Source organism: Brassica napus, chromosome A4 (genome assembly GCF_020379485.1).
Source record: "Brassica napus cultivar Da-Ae chromosome A4, Da-Ae, whole genome shotgun sequence".
Classification (NCBI taxonomy): Eukaryota; Viridiplantae; Streptophyta; class Magnoliopsida; order Brassicales; family Brassicaceae; genus Brassica; species Brassica napus.
In genome coordinates, this window is record NC_063437.1 from 3,345,811 (window position 1) to 3,366,416 (window position 20,606).

Consider the following 20,606-nt stretch of genomic DNA (forward strand, 5'->3'; position numbering starts at 1 on the left):
ATCCAACTTAGTGTTTCTATCTGAAGCCTAAGCACATAGGACACACAAAGTGGGATATTAATGTGGGGGAAAAGTCACTTTAAGATGGGTGCTTTCCCAATAAAAGGGTCCCCTCACCCACTTTGAAAAATAGTATAATAATTCCATTTTCTTGCAGAGACTCTTTAAACCACATGTGACCCACAAAACTATTTGTCAAAAACCAAAGAAAAGATCTTTTCCTTTCTTTTTCACTCATCTTGTTGCTTCTATCTCTCACTAGACTCACTAGACTCCATAGCTAAAAGCTTCTACTACATCTATAGCGCCTCCACGCGCTTATAATTACAGCAACAGTGGCAAATCCACCTTCTCTCCTCTCATGGCCACCGCATCAACCATCACCCTCCACCATCCCTGACCACTCCTCCCCTGCCGCCGTTGGAGCCAGTAGAGCGGACTACATGCTAGGCCTAAGAAACATCATCCTCTTACCACCACCTTCTCAGATTATACATCCCTCGGTGGAAGATAACAACAACAACAAGGCAAGGAACAGTAATGTTGAAGAGAAAGTGTGCAGAGACTGTGGAAACAGAGCGAAGAAAGAGTGTTCGTTCGAAAGGTGTAGGACTTGCTGCAAAAGCAGAGGATACAAATGTGCTACTCACGTGAAAAGCACGTGGATCCCTTCTTCTTCTTCTTCTCATCATCATCATCATCACTCTCCTTCTTCCGACAGGAACAGAAATAAAAAGCTCAAAATCGATTCTTCCGACAAACCCAGTGTCCTGATCGTTCCGACAACCACTTCTCGCCCTCAAGGTAATGAAGAAAAAAAATGAAAATTTAAATAAAAAAGAAACCTTTTTTTTATCTGTTTGATGAAAAAGCTCAAAACTTTGTTTGTAGAGAGAAGCTTCAAAGAAGGGTTACCGGGAAAGATCGAAGCTCCGGCGGTTTTCAAACGTACGAGAGTAACAGCGATAAGCAACGAGGAACAATCAGAGATCGGTTATCAAGCGACAGTAACCATACACGGTCATGTCTTTAGAGGCTTTCTTCATTACCATGGTGTTGATCACAACAAAGCGTTTCCATGTCTTTCTAATAAAAAATAGGATCTAAAATGTACTAGAGAGTTTGCTCTGTTTCAAAACGTTACATTAATGTGGGGACGTTACACATGGTGACTCTTTATCATTACTAGATGGTGTGAGGTTGTGTGATGGTGGAGCCAACAGAGCCACCGTTGAAGCTAGGGTTCGTAAGTTCGTAACTATAAAGATTATTGTCGCCAGTTAGTACAACAAGGCGTTTCCATGTCTTTCTAGAAAGTTGTAATGAAACATGTTGATAGGATCCTAATGTACTAGAAGGTTTGCTCTGTTTGAACGTTACATTAATAGAGACGTTACACAATGTGACTATTATTATTACTAGATGATGTATTGTGTTGGCATGTGAGGATGTTACCGGGTTAACAACACCTAACTGACGACAATAATCTGTATAGTAACGAACCCTAGCTTCAACGGTGGCTCTGTTGGCTCCGTCGCACTCCAAATTGTTGCACCAAAGCCTTGAGGAAGAACGGGTTGGACTCTGTGGTTCCAGTACGATTTTGAAGGAGATGACTGGATCCAGGGGGGAGCCAGGTTGTAGAACCTGGGGGCATGTGCACCCATAATTATATTGATATTTAAAATTTTGTGACTGTGTTATAGAATTTAGCTAGCTCAGAGGCCGTCGAAACTGATAGTGGTTCATGTTGGTCTGTAGTTGAAGTTCCATGAGAGCTGGATCGGTCCACGGCCGAAATAGCCTTTGGTTGGATTGCATGAGTATTGTGTTCCGTTCTTGTTCTGTAGTCCTTTGAAGGTCCATCTATTTCTTCTGTGTAGCAGAAATCTGAAACGGTCCACAAAGTATATGTTTAAGCTGGTTATACAAGAGTTTTAGCCGGTAGGTCGATTTGAATATATATGTCTAAAACTAGTCCAAAATAATAGAAACTAATACGAGTTTTTGATTACTCTAGAGAACATTCATGTATGTCGGGCATTCGGGTTTACGGTTCGAATTATTCGGAATTTGGGTTATTTAGGTTAGGTTGTTTTGGTCCCATTTACGGATTGATATTTTTTTATCTGATCGGTCCAGGTCTAGTTGGGTTTAGAACGGTAACCTATCTTTTTATGAAATCCAAAACAGAACCAAAACATATGATCTGGGTTTGGTTCGGATAATCCAAAAACCGACAAAAACCAAAAACTTAAAATAAACCTTTAAAACCCCAATAAGTATTTTTATTTTTTTGGAGTTTTTGAATAATTTTATTCATAGATCATATTTTAGATATATATATATATATATATATATATATATATATATATAGATATAGTAAGTATTTTGGATATCCATTCCGTTATCAATTTGGTTTTGATTCAGATTCGGTTTTACGTTTAAATAAATTATTTTAAATAACAGTGACTTCGGTTTCAATGTTTTGATTTGGTTCTTATTCAGTTTTTGGATTTCGGGCAATATGCTCACCCCTGCATGTATGTATTATAATAAAATACATATGACATGAATCATTGAGTTATGCTCACGCCCAGTTTCATGCGGTGACATGAGCAAAGAAGGAAGTGATCTCACGCCTAGAATCATCGACCGATCCAATCCTACCGAACCGAGAATATGAGTCGAAGGCCTCAAGAAAAGCTCCTCGACCGTAAAATCCATTCACTACAAGAAAAACGCTTTTCTTAGCGGTTTTTTACACTGCTATCTTATTATTATATATTATAGCATTTTATTGTATGTAATTATTTATTTTAAAATTTATTAATTTTTAGCTATTATTTAAAAAAAAGAAAAACATAATTAAAACTCTAAACTGATTTATATATTAAAATTTTGTTTATTATTTAAATTTATTTATAATTAAACTGGGTTACAAAAATATGATTTACAATTTTAATAAACTAAACCTAATAACGAAACCAAAATTAATAAACTAAACCTAATAGCAAAATTAATCTAAACCTATCCCGCCGCACCACCACCTTCTTCGTCCTGTTCTTCCATGACCTCCGCCTCTGCATCAGTTTTCGTCACGCCTCCGCCTCTGCATCAGTTTTTGTCACGCCTCCGCTTCTGCCTCTGTTACTCGCGCCTCCGCCTCTGCCTCTGTTACTCGCGCCTCCGCCTCTGCCTCTGTTAGTCGTGCTTCCGCCTCAGCATCCGCTGTCTCATCCTTCACCTCTGGCGCACTTCCATTCCGGTTTGTCACTATTTGAGCTTGTCTCCAATCCAGATTTATGACAAAGATGCTTGTACGGTCGACATCGAAGCTCCGTGTAAGAACAACGCCGACGACGACAGCTACATCTGCCACCAATCGTAACGCAGGAGGAGTAGATCTGGTGACTGGGTCTCGATCCTGACGCTAATGGTTGGAAAGGGAGAGGTTTGGCTGGGTCTGAGGGTGGAGTTGGGTTATCGGATTCGTTTGAGAATATTGTTAAGTCTGATGGTGAACCTGTAAAGGAAAAAGAATGAAAGAGATGACAAGAAAAAGAGATGAGATCTACGAGAGAGATTTTAGGTCTTTAGATCAAAAATGATCAATGGTTAAAAATTGTAATCCTTGTCATTGAAAAAGTGACCAATGAGAAGAGAGATAAGAAAACTAAAGGATTGATCTGTTAACCAATGAGAAGAGAGAATAAAAAAACTAAAGGATTGATTTGTGGCCTTTGATTTAATGTTAATCAATGGCTTGGTATTCTTACAAGAAGTGTTTTTTTTTAATTAATATTTATTTTTTGTAATTTTAATTATATATTTTGAGTATTTTACATATAAAATTAAGTTATTCATTTATATTATAAAGCTAATGATATAAAATTACAAAATGATTAGATTTCACTATTATAAGCAATTTAAGTCAAATAAAATTAAGACTAACAAATTCGGTTAAAACAATTAAGATTAACAAAATGAATAGATTTCACTTTTATAAGCATTTTAAGATTTGAAGTTAAATCTATTATATAATAGGAGAGTTTCTCTCCCCCTGATGCGACACGTCAGCAGTTTGTGGGTCCTACTTTTAAAAAATGTGAAATAGTGTCAAATCTATAGTTCAAACCCAGGTTATTGAGATATAAACACCCACAATTATACCACTGCACTAAAGGTTATTTTGTACATTGATGGCTGAAACTAATATATATTATGAAGGTCGGAAACTAACATAATATTGTGGACCCCACCTCTTTTTTTTTTTTTTTAATTTGATGGGTAACGAATGGACTTTGACAAAAAGCGGGTTTTAGACTTAGTGATTTTCTGTTTATTAGGCTTTGTATCTGCCCAAAGTGTTGATACAGACAAAGCTAATAAGATTAGGGAAGCCACCATCTTCACCATCTCCTTCGTCGCTTGCGATTCCCCTTCCGGCAATCAGTTATTATGGTCGATCTTTAAGGCTCTACGCACGTTTTGCGCCTACCAAACGCTTAGCTTCTCCTCTAACGCCTTCAGAGCTCTCATATATATAGAATCCCTCGAGGTAAAAGCTCTATCTTGTCTCAAACTTTTCTTTCTCAGTTTTCCGATCGCTTTACTTTCTCACATCCGTCGGGAAAATGACTTATCCAGCTGCTCCAGCCGCTTCAGCCGCCATTGCCACCGTTCCCTACTCCACCTTCAACTATCTCCGTCTTGGAAGGTCCACTCAGTCCATTGTTGGTCGGCTCATCCGATTCTAAGATTCCAGGAACATTAACAAGAATGGAGAGTTTATGGGCATCACCATTCTCCTCCTTGATGAACTGGTGATGATTGTTTCTAACTTATTTTTTATCACTTTAACTCTGCTTTACTTATTCTTTGTTCATATGTGAAACATGTGTTCATGTTTTTGTTTTGGTTTTGTCTATGGATTTTTTTATGAACAACTAATGATTTTTCTCTGTTTTTCTTACAGGATTCTGGGATCCACAGTTTCATCCCTGCAATCTCCAAACAAAACAGGAAAACTGAATGAATTATGTTTTTAGTAACCGTATCTAAAAGAAATAAAAAACCATCTTACTTAACAAATTAAAACCTTTTCTTTTGCAGATTCCGACGACGACGAAGCACCCGAGGACCAACGACAACGGAATGATGCGGACGAAGCCTAACTGATGTAAGTAAACTCCTCTTCAATAACGCATCACACTATTATCGCTCCCCAATCTCACAAACTTTAGCTCTAATCAGGCCAGGGATCCCACAGGTGATGTTGTCCCGACAACGGAGAAGAAAAAAAAAGAAAGATAACCTAACGTTTTTTTTTTTTCAGTTTTTAAGTTCAAATCAGGTTTTTAACATAGAGCCCAACATAATTTGAGCCCAAACATTTTAAACCCGCAATTACTTTTTCATAATGTAAAAACGTCAACCTTCGTTTATGTTTTGTTTTTTTTTTTTTTTTTTTTGTTAATCCAGGGGTTCTCTATTTACGTGGGTCATTCCCCTGGGTCCGGTTAGGCAGCGGTCCACTTCACCCGGGGGGGCTTTACCTGGGCTGGGGACAAGGCCCAACACCCAGTACCGCATTTGGTGACAGAATGGGCAGTTCACCTCTATCTGGCATCGAACCTGTGAGCATGACGATTGGCCCCCAGGATCCTTACCAAGCGAGCTACCTCATCCCGTCCTCGTTTATGTTTTGTTAAACTATTTTAATCTTTATGTTTTGTTAAACTATTTCACACAGGGGGCAGATCTCCTTAGAAGGGGAGCCACTCGCCACGATGCTTATAGTTTCATCATTCTTGAAACTCTTATGAACCACAAAGCCAATATAAGAGCTCTGTTTCAATCCAACGGCTGGATTTTATCATAGACCACAGCTAAGCCTGAAGAGGGAAGAGAAATGGAGTGCTGCGTTTTGGAAGATGGTTACTTGAAGTTTACAAGATGAAGATGGAACCCGTGACGAGGAAGACGAGGAGAAGTGTTACTTGGAATATCCTAACGTTGAGGATGTAGACAATGTGTGATCTTAGCGATGAAGATTAGTGTAGCTTTAATATAAGCTACTACGGTCCTTGAGCTCCCTAACAAGTACTGCAAACAATGTGTATTTTGAAAAAATAAAATAATTTTGTAATGCAAGTAGTTTGAAACTTTGAGTATTTATTCAAACAACGGATATATACAGAATTGATAACTTGATATGGATCCCCAAATAAGTTGGTGCTGCGCTGTCATAATATCTGTCTTTTTAATTTCATATACCTGACGTAAGCTTCTTTATCTTCTTCTCTTTCCCTTTCCGTTGTTCCACGCTCTCTGTTTCATGTTTAGGCCTTTTTCACATTCTCTATATTTTACCTTAATTATACTTTTTGAATTTTTCTTCCGTTTTGGGAGATGTCTCTAACTTGAGTTAATCGTCAAAAGCTATGATCAATTTTGTTGTCTTATTTCCGATAAATTTTATTCTTTAATTTGCACAAATCTTAAACAACACCAACATCCCGTAAATCATACTGCCCCACCGATATCCAAAGTAACCAGCCCCGCGCTTGCGCGGGGTCTCAGCACCTAGTAATAAAAAATATTATAGTCTTAAGATTTTTAGTTAGAGTTTAAGGTATGTGATTAATTTAAGGTATGATATATATAGGATTTGAGGGTATTGATTTAAGATTTTAAGTTAAGATTTGAAAATAAGTTTGAATTTATTTTAAGAATTAGATTTAAGTTTGAATTTTTTTGTTTAGGGTTAGATTTAAAGTTACGAGTTTAAAATAGAGGTTGAGTATAGGGTTTAGGGTTTAGAGATTTGAGATTTATTTATGAAAAAATATAACTTTGAGTTAATATTTAATATTTTAGGTTAAATTTAAGATTTGACGTTAGAATATTAGATTTTAAAGTTTGTGTTTAGAATTTAGGGTTGAAACCTCGTTTAGGGTTTAGGGATTCAAAAATGCAAATATAACGTTTTTAATTATGTGCTATTATAAATACGATATCATAGCGTTTTTATATACACCACTCTATCATAGCGTTTCCAAATATACAAACGCTATCTAAAACTAAAGGGTATGTTAACTATAGCAGAAAGACAAAAAACGCTATCTTCTATTGCTATCAAAACACATATTTCTTGTAGTGATTTCCTGTGCAACTAGACTCGGCTTGCCCGATGATTCCATTGGAGAATCCCCGGACACATCATTTCATTAGAAGGAGGAGGAGCAAATCAAGGCCCTTGTTGACAACCTACAACACAATAGTCTGAAGTGTTACCGCAGAATCCAGCGGCAGCGTCCATCAGTATTACTAGAGCGACAATAAATTAAACGATACCGAGGATGGTGTGAGTTTAAAAAGTGTTGCCGCAACGGTGAAAAGAGTCACCGCAATGAGACGTGACTGACGCTGGAATTTTAAGCGGTCAGTTATAGCTCGGAAACTGCCGCTGCGTCTATTATATTAACACCGGCGCGTCATTATTTCCGATGTTTTGTGTATAAAGCAACAAAAGTAGAGTGTATTTTCTAGACGCTGAACGCTGCCGCTGCGTTTACAAAAAGAACAGGGCTAACATAGGTCTGGCGAACAACCGCAGTTTTGAGCCTTTGTTGTGATGTAGAAAACTTGTAGAACTAATAGAAAAGATATGAAATTAGAACTAACGTGAGTCAAAATTTGGCGTGTAAATGATTTGCAATGTTGTTTTTTTTTCTTTGGTCTCGAGGATGTTTACATATCACATTCAACTCGAAGAAAAAAACAACATTGCAAATCATTTACACGCCAAATTTTTATTATGAGAATTAATAATTGATGGACAGCACAATGACTATATAGTAGAGGAAGAAGCCAATGTGAGATATAACACACCACATGGTGATGACTAATGAGTATTGCGTAGTTTGATACATTCCATATTAAGCAACAAAACATAATGCATTGATGTCAGTCTTCCACCCTTCCTCACGTGATACCTTTGACCTTTCTCCATGAGTGAAAAAATATCAAACTCATTTTCTCGGATCTCTTACGCAAGAATGAACCGCACATTCCAACGTATTTGGATAATTCATTCTAAGAATCGTTTTCTAACCAAGTAAATGAATATATGTATCAAAGTTGAACCTATTTTGTTATACTAAGTAGGGGTGGGCGTTCGGGTATCCGTTCGGGTTCGGGTCGGGTATTTCGGATTTTCGGGTATTTCGGTATAGAGGTGTAGAACCCGTTCGGGTATTTCTGTACTTCGGGTCGGGTTCGAGTATTTTAAGTTCGGTTTCGGTTATTTCGGATCGGGTTCGGATATTTTGATTTTGAAGAAAAAAAATGAAAATTTTCATTTCTCAAATTTCTTGTATTTAAATATATATTTTTTCACTTAACTATCTTTTATTTTTAATAGATTGCATGGTTAATAGATTTGGACATAACATTTTCAAACTAAAAAGACATTAATTTGGTTATTGTTTTTAAATTTTGGATGTAACTTTTTGTTAATTGCTGAAATAAATAGTTTGACATGCATTTTAAGCGAATAGCAAATCATCTTCTACGTAATTGTATGTATATCATATGAATTTAAAGTATGTGTAGTATCAATATAAATATTTTATATAAAATGAAAGATGTAAACTATAAATATAAGGTTAATTATCATATGTTCGGTTATTTTCGGATATCCATTCGGGTTCGGATATTACCCGTTCGGGTTCGGATATCCAATCTCTCCTAATTCAATACCCGTTCGGATATTTTGCTACTTCGGTTCGGATTTCGGTTCGGGTTTTTCGGATCGGGTTCGGGTGCCACTTCGGATTTCGGGTAAAATGCCCACCCCTAATACTAAGTATCGTCTACCGATAGACCGTTTACCTAGGCGTCAGGTTTGATTAAGCATTTGGAGTAATATTCCTTAAATGAATCCAATAAGCCACTTAGAGAATAGAGTTGGTTTGGGCGCATATTTTATAAAATTCTCTTTGGTTCTTTCCGGTTTCTAAATTTATATATGAAAAAGTAGTAAAACAAAGTCTTACAAATAATTTTGGATCCTTTCCGTTATGATCTCAAATTTAAATGGACAAACACTCATGTCTCATAATATAAAAGTAAATCAGTTCACGTTTCATCAATTACTTTTAAACTGAATATAAAACTTAATATAATATCAAAACTTTATTTTTGTCTCAGTTATAGTGGCCTCCAAAAATGTATAACTGGTCATAAAATGAGATTCGTTTTGAAATAGACCGATAGTAGCAAACATCTTGAAGGAATGTATTTAAATTTCACATCAAGAATTTAAATGTATAAACACTAACATATAATATAAGAATGTTGTCTCAATTATAGTGGCATTTAAAAATGTTTAACTGGTCAAAAAAATGAGATTCTTTTCAAAATAGACCGATAATAGCAAATATCTCGAAAGGATGTATTGAAATTTCACATCAAAATTTTAAATGTATTAACACTAATATATAAGAAATCTCGGTTAATCAATTTATCGCCCATTGATTTATGTTTGAAAGTTTAGGAAGCTTAACATTTTCAAACATTATAAATGGTCATATATTGTGTAATGTTTACTGTTATCATTTCTACTAAAGTATTTATGTCTTTTTAGTTTTTTTTTGCATATTACCACAATATTTTGTGTTTATTTTTTCACTTATATGATATTAAAAATCTATTTTAATATGGTACACATTGTTGAATTGTTTCAATGTTTATAAGCTTTGTGGAGGGAAGGCAAAGCATGTCGATCGAGGAGAGAAAGCCAATATTATTAGAGTGGACCTAAAAACAGATAGAAAAGGAATATGGGATCCAGACTGTTCTCTCAAATATCAATAAAACCCACTCTTCATTTTTATAATATTTTTGTTTTTAATAATCTTATTACTTTCTACACACTCATTCATCACTCACTATATAAACACACACTCACAAACACTAAAACCCACACAGGTCAAATCAAGATCCAAGAAAATGAGAACCCAACTCCTCTTTCTACTCATCTCTCTCTTAGTCTTGAACTCTGAATCACTAAACTGCTATGAAAATAACCCACGAGGCCATCCCTCAGATCTAAGAGTGTTCCATATCAGCAGCCCTTGCTCTCCATTCAAAAAAAAACCAAACACTGTCTCATGGGAAAGCACACTTCTTCAAGACAAGGCTCGTCTCCAGTATTTGTCAAGCCTCGCCGTGAAATCTTCGGTCCCAATCGCCTCGGGACGTGCCATCGTTCAGAGCCCGACTTATATCGTGAGGGCTAATATTGGGACACCGGCTCAGCCCATGCTCGTGGCTCTTGACACTAGCAATGACGCTGCTTGGGTTCCTTGTTCTGGCTGTGTTGGCTGTGCTTCATCTGTTCTCTTTGACCCTTCCAAGTCAAACTCTTCACGTACTCTTCCATGCGAAGCTCCTCAGTGTAAACAGGTAACTAGTTTAGTATCTCTTATTACCCTTGGAATAGATTAGATATACTTGCATACGTTTTACTTTTTTTTTTTTTTTTCTGTCATCAATTTCCATACGTTTTCCTTTATGGACATAAAAACATATATGAGAAATTCCCTTATATAGTCATTTTTAGTTTATTTTCACAAAAATAGACTCCAAAAAATAAAATGATCAAAATAAATTTTATTAAAGGGTAAATATGCATTTACACCCAATGATTAACTAATATAGACTTATGGTTTAGAGTTAAGGAGTGGAGTTTTGGAGATAGGATTTCTAATTTTAATAAAACAAAAAAATAAATATTAAAATTTTTAAAATAAAAATGAGCTATTTTGGTTTTTTTTAATGTTATTTTGTGACAAAAACTTAAAAATGCCTATTTGAGAGAATTGCCCAAAACATAATATCATCAGATCAGAATGGTAACGATATTCATATAACGAATTAACCAAATTTTGTTAAACTAAAATTTACTAATAAATAATATATTCAAAATGCATTTAGTTTTGAGACTCATCACTTTCTTTTGAAAAAATCCCTAGTAACATTACTCCAACTTTTACCTAAAATGGAATTTGCCGTAAAATATTCTTCAATCATACTCTATTTTAATCCTACAACAGAATAAAAATGAGATTATTCTAATGTAAAAAAACGAGATTATTCCAGTGAATAGTGGTTTTATTTTTATTCATTACTCTGTCTTCATTCTATTATAGTTACACTATTTTTGGAAAGAAAAACGTAATACATTGGAGAGATAGGCTTCTTATTCGGATTCTGTTTTCACAAAACAAGAAAACCAAACTAAAGGACCACTCATGTTGGACTCTAGTGTTGATTATACACACAAAGATGTGACCTTCATTTTGGCGGTGTTATAACTCCATCATCTAGAAGTCTAAAGCTAGTCACGGGTTTTATGTACCATTCATAAGACAGTCACGGGTATTTTTTAAGACATCTACAAGATCAACTAGATCCAACTGTTAAGATAAGGAAATCACCATAAATTGTAGAATTATAAATTATTTAATGTCTACGTAGATATATGTATCTTAGTGTAATAATAATTATTCCTTAACAGTTGTATGTGATCTTATTACCATTAATCTATCAATTAGATTCGTTAACTTAATAAACAATACCAAGTTACCAACTAGTAGTGCACGTTTTACGATTTGATCTATATTCTTTGTCGTGACTCTGGTTAGTGGTTAGTGTTTGATTACTATACAAAAGAAAGTTCATTTACATATTTAAAAACGTAACACATCGTTATTACCGCATTTTTAAATAATGCACCCATAACCAGATCCAAGATGGCCAAAACTATTATTTATGGAAGTGCGTTGTTAAAGTACGAATGTTATTTTCTTGCAGGCTCCAAATCCAACGTGCACCGTAAGCAAATCATGTGGTTTCAATATGACTTATGGTGGATCAGCCATCACAGCATCTCTGACACAAGACACACTAACACTAGCCAATGACGTCATCCCAAACTACACTTTTGGGTGCATCAACCAAGCCACTGGAACATCGTTGCCAGCGCAAGGACTCATGGGTTTAGGTCGTGGTCCATTGTCTTTAATCTCACAGACGCAGAATCTTTATATGTCCACGTTCTCGTACTGCTTGCCTAATAGTAAGTCCAGCAACTTCTCGGGATCATTAAGATTGGGACCTAAGTTTCAACCACTTAGGATCAAGACAACTCCATTGTTGAAGAACCCTAGGAGGTCGTCGCTTTACTATGTTAACTTGGTTGGGATTCGTGTCGGGAACAAAATTGTAGATATTCCTACAAGTGCACTCGCCTTTGATCCAGCCACAGGAGCCGGCACCATCTTTGACTCCGGTATTTATTCTTTACATTATTTTATTTCATTCCAAAAAAGTGAATGTCAAAAAATTGCTAGGCGGGTAAATTTATAGAAAATTGTTTCATAGGAGATGTTTAGGTTGCACTTAAGTATCGGCTAAACCGATTTTTTTTAAAATCATTTAAGAAAAATTGTTTTGTTTGTAACCGATTTACCGCCTAAACGGACGCCTTCACCGATTTTAACACTGACAAAAATACTTTCAATGTACGTACGCAGGGACGGTCTTCACGAGGCTAGTGGAACCAGCTTACCTTGCCGTAAGAGACGAGTTCAGACGACGTGTCAAGAACGCAAACGCAACATCACTCGGAGGTTTCGACACTTGCTACTCCGGCTCCGTTGTGTTCCCACCTGTCACGTTTATGTTTGCGGGAATGAACGTGACTATACCTCCGGACAATCTTCTCATCCACAGCTCTTCCGGTAACACCAGCTGCCTCGCTATGGCTGCAGCTCCAAACAACGTGAACTCTGTACTTAACGTCATCGCTAGTATGCAGCAGCAGAACCACCGTGTCCTCATCGACGTGCCCAATTCCAGGCTCGGCATTTCCCGTGAAACATGTACCTAACTAAAACATGTTCGTGATTGTGTTTTTGTTTTTGGGTTGATTTTGTATTATCTTTCTATCCCGTTTTAAACTTCTTGAATTTGGAAACGATATAAAATTAAATATTTTTGTTTTGATTGTCATGTCAATCTACCCTAAATTTATGTTATTATTATAACTCTGTTACGAGGGTTGCCATTGGGAGCTATAACTGCAGCCTCTTTCTACATCAAGCGAAGACTAATCTAGATAATGTATGATGAAGCCTGAATGGTTTTTATAAATTAATATAAATATATGTTGAAGCATGGAAGATTTTGATAATGTATAGTGAAGCATGAAATATCAAATGAAGATTTTGTGTGTTTGATTGTCATGTCAATCTACCGTAAGAACTCTCTTGCTATTCTCTGTTACAAGTGGTGCCTTAATTTCTAGCACAAGTGAAACTAAAATGTGCTCCTCAATGAAGTCAGAGATGGACATGAAAACACAAGAAATAAAAAATTTCAATTGAACTTTCATATAGCAGTGTTGTGTAAAATCCAACCATAGTTTTATGAGTTAGTTTGGTCCACTGGTTATGATTGAATTATGAAACTGCAGTTTTTTCCTACGCTGAATATTAATCTGTGATAATGCATAATTAATGGATAATTAATTGTTTAATGAATATCTCGTCCATAAAATCTTTGTTGGTGAATAAAGGAACATTTACCAAGTTTGGTGGCTATTTCTGGATGTGGCAGTTTCATTAACCAAAGTTGCAGATATAAAATGAAGATGCAGCCAAAGATGGTTTCAAGGAAGTCATGAAACTGCTGGATTCTTTGAAACTGACTCTGAAGATTTCTATTCTAGAGCAACGAGTAAGATCTTTTGCACCACTTCTTTCTTTTGCTTCTCAAAAGTTACTGAATTCCAGCGCAAAATTTTCTGACAAATGAAAATTTAAACAATAACTGCAGCGTCTCTCTGTGCTGGATTTTCTGAAGAAGCAAGTAAAAGAGCCTGAACAGACTGCATAAACTGGACTTTCAACTGACGGAGTCTTATTAGTTATTACCGAAGCAGGCTTATGTAAGTATATACATATATAGACTGTATACCTAAGCACTTATATGTCGCATATTGGCTGAAATAAAAAGAGGAGAAAGTAAAAACGTTGTGTTTGTGATTAACGATTAAAGAAACAGAGTGCCCTGCATCTTGTGATGGTTTCAGAAGTGTATAACACTCTGTGAACCTAAGAAGAAGGCATGATGAATTGTATACACTCTATGAACTTACGAAAAATCTGTCTGTAAGAATGTAAGAGCTATCGAATAATCTGAGTGGGTTGTTACTTCTTAGTAGATTAGATAAATAAAGTGACTACACCTGTGAATTGCTTTCTGTTTCTTTTCAATGTAAAGTGAAGAAGAAAAAAGATCAAACAGAGATTTGAGGCTTCATTGTTTTGTGATTACTTGGCATTAGGCCAGTTAATAAACTCCAAACTATAGCCAGTTTGAAGATCATATTTATTAAACAAAAATACTGTAACAGAGACTGTTAATAATTACAAAAACGATGTCATTGGCTTCCTTCATGTTAGAGCAACAGTTGATATCTAAAAATCAGATTCTCAGACAGACACAAGATCAAAGATGATAATGTTGTCGATATTATCAGATAACAAAATTCTGTGGGAGGTAGGCCAGTTAAGTAAACAAGAAGCTAGTAAAGAATGGCAAAATAATATAAGGAACCAAGTAAGCAAATACAAACCCAAACTCAAAGAAGAACACAAGGAAGCAAGCACACACGGAGCCAAATAAACAACAAATCAATAAAACAAGTAAAGAAGTGAAACAATAAATCAGGGAAGTCAATAAAGAAGCAGGACATCAAGAAAGCAAGCAATGGAGGAAGTATGAATGAAGGAGTAAATAAGGAAGCAAGTAAGTTAGCAAAAAATTCAAACAAAAGAAATCAAGAAAGCAAGTAAGCAATTATGAATGTATGAGTATGAAAGTACGTTTATATTTATATATGAATGCATGTATGTATTTATGTATTTTTAAGTGACTGCGCAGAACCCATGTATGGAGGTTTGAGATACACCACATTAAGATTTGAAATCGGTTGATGCAGAAGCAAATAGACCTACAAGATCAAAACAAATGAGTAAGCCAACACTAAAAGCATATAAAGGCTAACACATAAACATGTTAAGATTTTGGATGCTTATTCAAGCACGTGTCTGGTGATAATGAACTTAATCTAGATTTCACATATGTTTCTCATACTTGGGAATTTCAGAAACTAATTACAAGCAAGTATGAAAAGCACATACCTGTTACAGAAGTCTGCTACATTTGAATTCTTCTCAGAATCTATTATGTTTTGATGTTTTGAACACCTTCTGAAGCATATACCTGAAAAAAAAATCAGAATTAATTAGTCTTTACTTCAGATATTGGTCATTTCTTTCCACCCACCAAAATATAAACCGAATCATAGTCTTTGTCTTAAGGTTTCTTTAATCTTTTGGTGGTTTTCCCATCTAATGACTTTTTTTTCAAGCCGCTGGTCCATCCATCATGTCTCAAAACAGACCCATATTGTCTTTGTCTAGAGACTTTTGTATGTTGTTTGCACCTTTTTCCGTGAAGGACCTAAGCTGTGGATACACAAGTAAGGAATCTATTAATCAATTGATAAGTCTTTGCATTAACACTTTCTAAGCGCTTGTTATTTGATTGCTCTTTCTATACTTTTAAGCATTGTGGTTATCGCAAATACATAGTTCTCAGTTCAGAGTATGTTTCTTTAAGACATCTTTAAGCCGTTGCTCATTTTTATATTCATCCAACGTCTAGTCTAAGACATTAGGCGTTTTTTTCATCCAAGGACTTTTTCGGAGTCTTTGTCTTAAGGCATGTTTAAGCCGTTGGTTCTTTCTTTTCCTATCCTACAAGTATTATTTAAGCTGTTAAGTAAGACTCTCTTTTAGATTCATAATACTTGATATGAATCTTTGTGATATGCTTCTTTCTCAAGATTGGTAGTCTCTGTCTAAACGCTGATTTCAGACTATGAATTGGTCATTCTTCCATTGTCTTTTTGCTTAAGAGTTGGTGGTTCTATCCATCTAACTTCTAGTCTCTGAATACTTTTAAACCTTGTGGTTATCTAGCAGAAACAGTTCTTTAAACCTTGTGGTTCATAGTCTTTGTCTTGAGACCTTTTTAAGTCGTTGGTCATTTTACCAAAACAGAACCCATAGTCTTTTTCAAAAGACTTTTAAGCCATGTGGTTACATATGACTCTGTTGTAGATTCATACTTTCAAGAATCATTGCCTTGTGACTTTTTAAAGCCGTTGGTCTTTCATCATACAACAAGTCCAACAAGTCTATAATATAGACTTTCTCAACATACTTCTAAGCCATGTAGAAATAAGAATCTTCGAATCAGTTGGTCTTTTTTTTTTGTATACAGCAAATCGTTAGTTGTTTTTACCATCCAACAAGTCTTTGTCTTAGACTTTTCTAAGCTATGGGACATTTTTAAGCCGTAGGCCGTCTTTGTCTGGACACATTCCAAAGCCATGGCAGTTTTTTTGTTTGAGCTCTAGCTTCTAACTGATGTCAGACAATTGGTCGATACATCTATTTTTGTCTACTTTTAGGCCTTGTGTTTATTAAACTAAGACAGGTCTTTAAGCCTTTTGGTCCATAGTCTTTGTCTTCGACTTTTTTTTTCAAACTGGTTGTCGTTTCTTTCATTTAACAAGTATTATCTCAGCCATTATAATGTCTGTCTTAAGACTCTTTTAAGATGTTGGTCTAGCGTCTTCTGTATGCTATTTTGTACTTTATTCCCATCAAGGACTTAAGCCGTGGGCAAAAAGTAAGGATTTTATTGTTAATTCAGCCTTTTTCCTTACGACTTTCTTAGGCGCTATTTATCTGATTGGTCGTTCTATACACTTAAGCCTTTTGGTTATTGCAAAGACAGTTATCAGTTAAGATTATTTTGTGTTAAGACATCTCTTAAGCTCTTGGTTGTTTTTTACCATACAACAAGTCCAATTTAAGCCATTAGTCATTTTTATTCATCTAAGGACTCTTCGGAGACTATCTTAGGACATCTTTAATTCGTTGGTTACTTTTTGCCCACATCGAACAAGCCTTATTTAAGCAGTTAAGTAAGAATCTCTTGATCCTTGTTAAGTATCTTTGTTTTTAAGACATCCTTAAGTCGTTGGTAGTTTTTGTCGCTGCTTGACTTTCCAAATCTGTGAGTTGTTTTGGTATCAGCTATGTCTTAAGACTGGTTTCAGACATTGTCCATAGTCTTAAGAGAGATTTCATACTTTGTCTTAAACGTTGGTTGTTTGTTTTTCCCATCCAACAATACGTAAACCAAGACATTGTCTTTGTCCCATGACTTTTTTAAGCTGTGGGTTGTTTCTCTACCCAAAAAAGTCCAGTATCAACTCATAGTCTTTGTCTAGAGATTTCAGATAATTTGATATTCTTCCATTCTCTTTATAATAAGATTTGGTCAGTATGTCCAACTCATAGTCTTTGTATACTTTTAGGCCTTGTGGTTATCCCCATCAAGCAAGTCTTAAGCCATTAGCCGTTTTTTTTTTCCATCTAAGAACTTCTTCAGAGTCTTTTCTTAAGACATCTTTAAGCTATTGGTTGTCTTTTCCCATCCTAAAAGTTTTATTTAAGGCGCCGTTAAGTTAGAATCTCTTTTAGATTCATAATACTTTGTTAAGAATCTTTGCGTTATGATTATTTAAGTCATTGGTCGTCTCTGTTTAAGAGAGATTTCAGAGTATGAGTTGGTCACTATTTCCATCCAACTTAATAGTCTTTTAGAAACAATTCTTTAAACCTTATGGTTCATAGTCTGTGTGTTGAGACTTTCTGTTTGAAGTTGTCTGGCAGAGTAAAGAATCAGTTCTCGATCCTTAGTTTGCAGTCATGAGAGATTTATTTCGTTTGAGCCGTGGGTTTGTTTTTTCCATCTATAGTCTTTCCTTGAGACATTTTATAGCTGTTGGTTATTATACCAAAACGAGCCATAGTCTTTTGCAGAAGACTCATAAGCCATGTGGTAATGTAAAATCCTGTTGTCGATTCACATTGCCAAGAAGTTTTGCCTTATGAATTCTAAAACCGCTGGTCTTTTATCAATATATACAGCAAGTCAGGCTTTAGTTGTTTCCTACCATCCAACAAGTCCATGGCATAGACTTTCTCAAGAGACTTCTAAGCCGTGTGTTTGATTTATAAAGTCAATCATTGTCAAGAATCTAAGCCATTGGGTCTTGGGTATCATTTTATACAGCAAATGTAAGTTGTTTTACCATCCAACAAGCCTGCCTTATGACTTTTTAAAGCTGTTTGTTATTTTCTTCATCCAACAAGTTTTCTCTCAGCCATTAGTCGTTTTTATTCATCTAATGACCTTTTTTTCTAAGCCGGTGGCCAATGTTTCCATCCAACATATCTAAAAACGGACCCATATTGTCTTTTATCTAGAATAAAGAATCTCTTTTCGGTTCATAATCCTTGTTTAGAATCTTTGTGTTATGATTCGTTAAGTCGTTAGCAGCCTTTGTCAAAAGAAGCCATTAGTTGTTTTTTTTTGTATCAGCTCTGTATTAAGGACAATTTGTTCATCCTTTCCATTCACCAAATTACAAACCAACTCATGCTATTTGTCTTGACTTTTATAACAAAGCAGAAACTGTTTTCGGTTTAGTCTTTTATGGTAAGACTGATCTCAGATAATTTGTCATTCTTCCCTTTTGTTATCTTAAGAGTTGTTCATTATACCAATCCAACTCATAGTCTTTCAATACGTTTTAAGCCCTGTATCTTTCAAGACTTCATCAAGCTTGTTGGTCGCTTTTTGTTTTCCCCTCCTTTGCTTTCCATCGAAGGACCTTTTGTTTCTGAGGCGCTGGTCATTTTTTTTCCATTTAGCATATCTACCAGCCCCTTTTGTCTTTGTCAAGAGACTTCTTTAAGCTGTTTGAACTCTTTTATTCCACCAAGGACCCTTTTCTAAGCAACCCCATATTGTCTCAAGCTTATTTCAGCTGTTGGTCATTTTTTTCTATCCATCCAACAAATCGTAAACCAACCCATCCCAACCTCTTTGTGGTTCAGAGTCTTTGTCTTAAGACATCATTAAGCTGTCGGTCGTTTTTCCAATCCAACGAGTCTTACCTAAAGCCATTGGTCGTTTTTCCATCCAAGGACTTCTACTATAAGCCGTGGGTCATTATTTTCCTCTAATCCCCATATAGTTTTTTTCTTATTAAGCATGCACTACCAACCAATAGAATCTGAGTCTTTTATGCCATCGCCATAACATACTCACTACCAACCAAAAGATTCCTTACGGGACAATGTACCCAAATAAAAATCGGACATAACACTATTAAGATTTGTGTTTGCCAATGATCTTTTTTGGATTTCAAAATCCTATGCCCTCGTTTGAATTCCATCCTCAAAAGACAGAAATTAGAAAAAGGAAAAAAAAATTGCATTTTTTATTTCATAGACAGAGCAGAGCATTTACCTTGGCGACGATGGTTTGACGCAGAGTAAGCTTCCAGGTACTGTAAAAGCAGCAACTCTGGCGGAAAAAAAAAGGAAAGTTAGTTTCTTCCTCCAAGCGATACTATCATATCAGTTAAAAACCCAAAAAACCATGTTCAGACACACTAAACCACGCTGACTTGTGTGCTAGAGATTTATACAAGAGAATGAATCTGACAAATTGTACACTCCTATAGCCAAACCCCTACACTTTGCAACCATTTGGGATTCTTAAAATCTATGATTTAAACACACAAATCTATGTAGTGAAGATACACAGATCATTTTACAGACAAGAGAAACAGACAGTGTATGCATGAGGTGCGCACATAAGATGGTTTTTTAAACTAATCGCGAATCTCAGAGAATGTAGCAACGAAAAGTGCAAAATTGACTACAAGTCTACAACGCTTAGTTTTCCAAAAAGAAAACGTGAAAAGAACCGTAAAAACAAGATCACTGCCAAAAAAAATATACTTTTAAAATTGAAATCGCGAAACCTTACAAAGCCCTAATTAACATATACAAAGAAAGAGACGTACCTCGACGATGACGAGTGAGAAACCCAACGAGGGGGAATCAACCTTCAAAAGAAACCAAAACAATCTAATCGAGAAGAAAAGATTGTACAAGACATGAAATTTTGGAAATTCAGAAGCAAATTTGCGATCAGATTATAGAACTCGAAACTCTGAAATCCTCAAACAAATTTCACGATTTACAGAGAGCCAAACACTTACGTATCTAAGATCGTAATCGGATTTTTCCGGTTTGGCAAATCTTCAAGGAGTCAGTTGACACACGCACACAACTCTTAACGTTCATATTTATTTAACGTTTTTTTTTTTTGACAGCAGACGGAGCAGATGGCGAATATGCGTTTTCTAACGGTTATATTTTAAAAACTGAGCCATCTTAAAAATAGGGGAGTAACACTTTAATGTAATAGTATAATTTTGCAATTAAATTTGTTTTCCCTTTAGACGTGTAAACTAGGCATAAGACGGATCGGATGTCCGGACAATTTTAAAGTATCCGGATCCGGATCCTTAT

General features: G+C 35.6%; 2 protein-coding genes, 1 long non-coding RNA gene and 1 pseudogene across 3 annotated transcripts; 3 read left to right on the top strand and 1 right to left on the bottom strand.

The window, feature by feature from the left end:
* The first annotated feature begins 204 nt into the window (after positions 1-204).
* On the top strand, positions 205-1,421 carry LOC106445463 (protein SHI RELATED SEQUENCE 6-like). Its single transcript, XM_013887032.3, has 2 exons — positions 205-804; positions 892-1,421. Exons 1-2 carry the CDS (start codon positions 444-446, stop codon positions 1,098-1,100), a joined length of 570 nt encoding a protein of 189 aa, XP_013742486.1. The 5' UTR covers positions 205-443; the 3' UTR covers positions 1,101-1,421.
* Positions 1,394-7,682, bottom strand: LOC106447983 (annotated as a pseudogene).
* On the top strand, positions 2,893-6,167 carry LOC125608096. The gene is made up of 2 exons (XR_007339171.1): positions 2,893-5,182; positions 5,756-6,167. It is a non-coding gene; the product is annotated as an uncharacterized LOC125608096 (long non-coding RNA).
* A 2,107-nt stretch (positions 7,683-9,789) lies between the features above and the next one.
* LOC106445461 (aspartyl protease AED3) lies at positions 9,790-13,083 on the top strand. The gene is made up of 3 exons (XM_013887029.3): positions 9,790-10,473; positions 11,884-12,361; positions 12,606-13,083. The coding sequence occupies exons 1-3, from the start codon at positions 10,018-10,020 to the stop codon at positions 12,959-12,961; spliced, it is 1,290 nt and encodes a 429-aa protein (XP_013742483.1). The 5' UTR covers positions 9,790-10,017; the 3' UTR covers positions 12,962-13,083.
* Positions 13,084-20,606: the final 7,523 nt, after the last annotated feature.

Bases quoted from the DNA above. Each gene is read 5' to 3' on its own strand.
- LOC106445463 (XM_013887032.3), top strand. From the start codon at position 444: ATGCTAGGCCTAAGAAACATCATCCTCTTACCACCACCTTCTCAGATT. The intron at 805-891 runs GTAATGAAGAAA...CTTTGTTTGTAG, and splicing joins AACCACTTCTCGCCCTCAAG to AGAGAAGCTTCAAAGAAGGG.
- LOC106445461 (XM_013887029.3), top strand. From the start codon at position 10,018: ATGAGAACCCAACTCCTCTTTCTACTCATCTCTCTCTTAGTCTTGAAC. The intron at 10,474-11,883 runs GTAACTAGTTTA...ATTTTCTTGCAG, and splicing joins AAGCTCCTCAGTGTAAACAG to GCTCCAAATCCAACGTGCAC. The intron at 12,362-12,605 runs GTATTTATTCTT...GTACGTACGCAG, and splicing joins CGGCACCATCTTTGACTCCG to GGACGGTCTTCACGAGGCTA.